Genomic DNA, 6,258 nt, shown 5'->3' on the forward strand with positions numbered 1-6,258 from the left:
ATAGTTTTGTCTCATAGCATATCAATTTATAAATTAAACTATACTTAAAACTAATCGTTAATGTATCTTTTAAGATTGAATTGACCGAGGTAAAGTTCAAATTAGTGTAGTATATGTGGGTATTTGGTTAAAAATTATTTTAACTTTAATTTTAAATTAGAGTATTTGTTGGATATCAATATAATTAAATAGTTCAAAATCAAATACCCTATAATTTTGGGAAAATTTGACCCCTTCACCTAAAATCTTATATTAACAATGATACATATATTATTTTCAAGCCCTTTTCGTTCAAAATCATTAATTCGCCTTTAAGCTTTGTTCCGTTTGTATCAGTCTTGTTTAATCAATTTTTTACTCAAATTTTATTTTAATTTCAATTCATCAACATCCCAACAATTTATACTATATGATATTTTATTCTATTTTTTGTGTTTAAAAATTATTATTATTAACTTCAAGACATATTACAATAAAAAGACATTTCTCACTATTTGAACGATTTTTCAAGTTAAAGAATTTCTTGGACGAATCTTCTTTTTTGAGTATGAGTTATTGTTTTTTATCCCTTTCAGAAGCTTAATTATAGTTTATCCTAAAGGGATAATAAAGATATAAAAAAAAAAGAGAGAGATACAAATTTTGTAATTACCAACTTCTTCACACACTAATATTTGGTGAGAAAGATAAAAGATATAGCAGAGTTAATTAGTAGCCTATAAGGTTGAAGGAAATGATCTACTTGACCTAAATTACAAGCATCAATTTGATAAAGCAAGCTAAATAGGAATAAGGTGACCAATTTAAGGAGTAGTCAACAAGCTAACATTACGAATATATGATAGATCTTCATAAAAAGACTAATAATATAGCATGCATCCATGCTTTGGTCCCCCTATATCTTTACCTTTGTAGCAAAACGATCCCAAAGTTATCATCTTTTTTACTTTATGATTTTCATTCATAATTGCAAATTCCTTTTTTTAATTAGTAAAATAAAAAGTAATAAGAAATTAAAGTAATTTGTGAATTTTTAATTGATATTAAGGATGAGAAACGGGTAAAATTATACGGATTTTGCACCACATTCGTCCTAGTTGGGGTGAGTATGTATAAATTTGGTGAGTAGTGGGTGGATTAATAGTTATTAAAATCGGATTCTTATTTACGATTCTGCAATTTTACGATCCAAAAACAAGTAAGCGATCCGGATCATAGGTAGAATCGTAGTGTTGGTAGAATCTTATGATTCTAATTGAAATTAAATTTTAAGAGGTAAAATCATAACATGATTTCAAGATTCTACGATTTAACGATTCGATCCAGCAAATTTAGACACAATTACTATTAATTTTTTATAAGTACTATCTTTCGCTAACTTCTTTTACATGCAGATATATGTTTTAAAAATTCATAATGATTATTTAAAAAGAGTAAAGAATTTTTTTTGATATTTTCATTTTAAACCAATTATTGTATGTTTTTTCATTTAATTTCTAAAAAATAACTCAATCAAAACTTGAATTCACAAGTTTAAACTTTTAAAATGAATAATTAATACCAGACACTAAACTTTTAGCATATTTAAGTTTATTTGTAAAGTCATATGATTCTACAATTCGTTCTTACTGATTCGATTATAACTCTCCAAAGTATTCCGAATCGAATCTTGATTTTAATAACTTTGAGTGGATATGAGTATGAAAAGTCCTACCCGCCATGGTTAATGGGTGGGTTGTGGGTATGAGGTCTTAACCGCCCTATAACCATCCGCACCAACCCATACCCACTCGACCCACCCCACACTAGCCTGCTCCATTTCTACAAGGTACTAATTTATATCGATTTTGTATATTTTTATCGAAAACTATTGACAAAAATTAAGGAATTTATTTTTATTTTATTACATTGTATGTTTAACTTAAAATTTAGGTTGAAAATTAAATTTTTAACCATGTAACAAATATTTTTTATTAAACATCTCCATAGCAACTAACTTATCAACCAACAGTTCTAGTTAGTAAAACCAACCAAAAGCATAGACAACACCTCCGACCAACAACTACTTCCTCCAGTTTTTAATAGTTGCTATGGTTCCTGTAGCAACTACAATTCATTAACTGATCTTATTTGGTATATATTTCTCCACAGATAACTTAAAAACTTAGTCAAATGAGATCTTGTTTGATTTTTCTTAATGTATATCTTTATCATATTAACTTTTTAGAATATTTGATCATATAAAATTAAAAATATTAAAGATTAAAATTGTGCTTGTTATAACGTGAAAAATAAAAGTGTAGAAATTATTAAAAACATTTGCTATGTATTTGCCAAACACACTGTTTGATGTACTTTGAGTTTAGCGTTCAGTCATTTTTTGGTTTTGGTCGGTTGGAATTCGTTTGAAAGAAGATTCAAGTTGATGGAAATTCACATTTAATTTTAATCGGCTTTGGGTTAAAGTTTTACGGTTTTTTCTATTGCAAGTAATGGTGGGTTACAAACTTACTCATTAGGAGTTGGATTTCGCTTGGATGATGAAAATCAAGTTAAGTAAGATTTGATTTTCGATTTGCATTCATTGTTTAACTCATGATGAATAATATCGGATTTGATTGAGTTCAAATAAGAATTAATTTGACTGATAGTTTACTTTTGATTGTACTTGCTTGAATTCGAAAATAGTTGGTTTATATAGATCATATTATTTTTAGAATTCACTATATGTTATATATTAAGACCCTATTTTTGTGCGAGATATTGAATACGATGATGATGAATGTTAATATGGTTTAACATCATACCAACTTTGAATTGTATCATATATTATTAAATTGCTTTTAAAATTTATTTGACTTAGTTTAAAAAATTTTCAAATTCAACTTGAGTTTTTTTAAAATTTAATCTTATGGAGTTTAATTTTTCGTTGATGTAGAAAAGTTTACTTTACATACAAGTTAATCTATACTCAACCATAAATTCTTGTGGCTTGTGAGAGATGATCACTTTGAGACAACATTTTTAATTGGGGTTTATAAAGGAAAATATAGAGTAAGTTACTCGGTGGGCATTAAGAATACTATAAGTAGGCATTTAAGACATTGCAAGTACTACATACTTACTCGGTGGGTATTAACGATATTGTAATTAGGCGTTAAGGATGATGTAAATAAGCATTAAAGATACTGTAATTGGGCATTTAATAAAGATACTATAAGTAGGCATTAAGGATGCGGTAATAGGCATTAAGAATGATGTATTAAAGATGATGTAAATAGACATTAAACTTTAATGAGCTGAACCTGAGAAACATCTCTCAAACAGATGGTCTCTAAGGATACAGGCTGATACTCAATTAATAATGGGCTCAAAGAGGTCCCTTACTATTCAATTTAGGTCAAAAAAGGATTAACAAACACTTGATTTTAAAATGAGTTGTATGTTTATTTTTTAGTTTGCCGCATTGATTTAATATCACATTTAGTTTTCATTCATGTCATTGGTTATTCTATTGGTCAATATTACTTAAGATTGGAACATAATTATCAATTTTAAGATCGTTTCAGTTTAACAGCGACGAGTTTGATTAACTTAAAATATAATTCAAGTTTACAATATAATAATTGAAGGCCATTTCCATTTTAGATATCTAAGCACTTGTTACCTTTTGTTTATTTGTATATCTACCTTTTGAGTTATCATTTGATTAATTGAACACCATGTCTAATCAATTATTCGGTTTCACAAAAAATTAAATTGCTAGTTAAATCATAGGTCACGTTTATTTTACACATCCTCAAATATAGACAACTAGATAGATGTCAATTAAGCTTTTCAATAATATATCTCTTAAAATTTATTCTATATATGTAACGATCAAACTTCAAAATTAAAGGTTATAAAAGAACATAAAAGTGATCAACAATCAAGTATAGAAACAAACTAAACCAACCTTCAAATATACTATTTAAAAAAATGACATGTCTCACAAACATTACATCGTAATCATCAATCACATAGCTTACAACAATACTAACACAAAGAACATATGTATATATTAAAACAAAAAACAAAATGAAAAAAAAAAAAAAAAACAAAAACAATGACTTCCATCTTTAGCTAATTAAAAAGGCATAGCTTTGAGATGGAGGGGCCAACAACTACAGAGAAGAGCAACAAAACATCTTTTGATTTGGCCCCATTTTACTAACTAACTAACTATCAACAATGTCTTCTTTTAATAGTCAACACCTCCTAATTGATATCTAAATCAAACATAATACTATTACTTGCAGGGGGTGTTGAACAAGAAGAATAAAAAGGCATTACAATGAGATATTGCTGCTTAAGGCCTGAAAATAAACAGCCTATGTGCAGAACATAAACCTCAGCTCATTCATTGGCTTTTTGCAAAAATCTCAAGCCATTGAATCTAGGCTCAAATGAGCTTGCACTATAGCAAGCGGAATCTAGGCCTGAGCCTGACATCTAAGTCGGTTTAACACACATACAAAGATGAGCGTTGAACTCTGGTATGGAAAGGAAAAGCACAACAATAAAAAAGAAACAGAGGAAAAAGAGAAAATCAATGAGATGAAATGAATTAATCTTGGTCCTTAGAGAAAAAAGGCCTCATTGGACAAGAAGTAGGGGAAAAAGAAGAGGATGAACCAAACATTTCTTGCTGTTTGTTTTGTTTTTCTTGATCATTTTGTGGATTTAAATTAGACCCAAATGAAATATTTTGTTGTAGTAGAAAACTATTAGGATCAACATCATCCCAAACAGGGCTTCCAGGTCCCCAACCTGCATTAAACCAAGCTTCTGTCATTTCTTTCCATGCTAACTCTGAACTTTCATTAGAACCACCTTGAGCTACCTCACTCATGACTGTTACATCACTTGATGTAGCACCAAATGACTCTTCCTGCTCCACCTCAGCCACGGATTGTGGCGGCGGCGGCGGTGATGGTTGAGGTGGAGTGATCTCCACCTCTTGAGGCACGATATTACCCTGAGCTCCACCTTTGTTAAGGAAGAGCTCAGGGAAATTAAGCCTTGCATTCTCCCCTCGTAACTTAAAAGCCTCCCGATCATAGGCTAAGGCGGCATCCTCTGCAGTGTCAAAGGTGCCGAGCCATAGCCTTGTTCGGTTTTTTGGGAGGCGGATTTCCGCCACCCATTTCCCCCAGTGCCGCTGTCTCACCCCACGATATAGTTTCGTGGTTGAGATATGTGGTAAAGGGTTCCCCCCTTGAGCCATTTTCTGCCCAAAACCTTGCGCAGAAAATCTGTTCATCATCATCATTTTCCCTCTCGGACTCAAATTTAATGCTTCACTCCAATATTGAAGCTGCTGCAATTGTTGGCTTGAACCCATCGGAAAATATGGATTCTGATACGGGTACCCAATCCCATGCCCGTACCCAGGCCCACTGTAGCCTTGATCGAATGAAATCATTGTTTGTTGGTGTTGATTTTGAGGTATTAATTGAGGATTTGGAAGGGAAAATGGGATTGGGTTAGTTTGATTAGAGGAACCTTCAAATGCAAATGGAAATGTCAATTTTGAAGCAAGATTAGGATATTGTAAAGTATTTGAATCTGGGTTTAATGAATTTTGCCAATCTGTAGGGATTTGTTGTCTTTCAGGACTGCGGATTTTCTTCAATGGAGGTCCAGAAGAAGAACTTGCAGCCATGGAAGCTTCATCAAAAACTTGCATCCATGGCTGCTGACATTGATTATCATGGGTATCTTTCCCTTTATCCCTATCCCACTTCATTTTGGCCATACTTTCAGTTTCACCCGTCATTTGTTTGGCTTTTCTGGTTGTACTACTCGACATATTTGTGTTTAATTTTTAAATTTAGTCAAGATGGTACAAGATTTTATAGAAAGATTTGAGCTTTAAAAGAAGTAGAATATGTGAAGATATATAATGATCTGAAGGAAAAAAAATATACTAGTAAGATGAAATAAGAGATGAGGATTCGATTAAGATGAGCAGATTCCAGGTTGAAATTCAACAGGAATATATCATGAAAACAAAAAAAAAGAGAATAGTCATAAAAATCAAAATCTACAAAGGTTGAGATAAAGGGAAAGAATTGTGGAGAATATGCAGAAATCAAGTTGGTGGTTCTAGAATGTGCGGAGGAAATTCGAAAGAGGGAGAAGAGCAGAGGAGAAGCAAGTTTAGGTGCACAGCAGGAATGTCAATAAAAATCTAAGTTTGGAGAATTTACAAGCAAC

At 31.3% G+C, this 6,258-nt stretch overlaps 1 protein-coding gene across 1 annotated transcript; it reads right to left on the reverse strand.

The window, feature by feature from the left end:
* Window positions 1-3,919: 3,919 nt before the first annotated feature.
* Window positions 3,920-6,258, reverse strand: LOC130807296 (ethylene-responsive transcription factor ERF054-like). Its single transcript, XM_057672450.1, has one exon. It carries the CDS (start codon window positions 5,849-5,851, stop codon window positions 4,607-4,609), a length of 1,245 nt encoding a protein of 414 aa, XP_057528433.1. The 5' UTR covers window positions 5,852-6,258; the 3' UTR covers window positions 3,920-4,606.

This window comes from Amaranthus tricolor, chromosome 3, assembly GCF_026212465.1.
Source record: "Amaranthus tricolor cultivar Red isolate AtriRed21 chromosome 3, ASM2621246v1, whole genome shotgun sequence".
Taxonomy (NCBI): domain Eukaryota; kingdom Viridiplantae; phylum Streptophyta; class Magnoliopsida; order Caryophyllales; family Amaranthaceae; genus Amaranthus; species Amaranthus tricolor.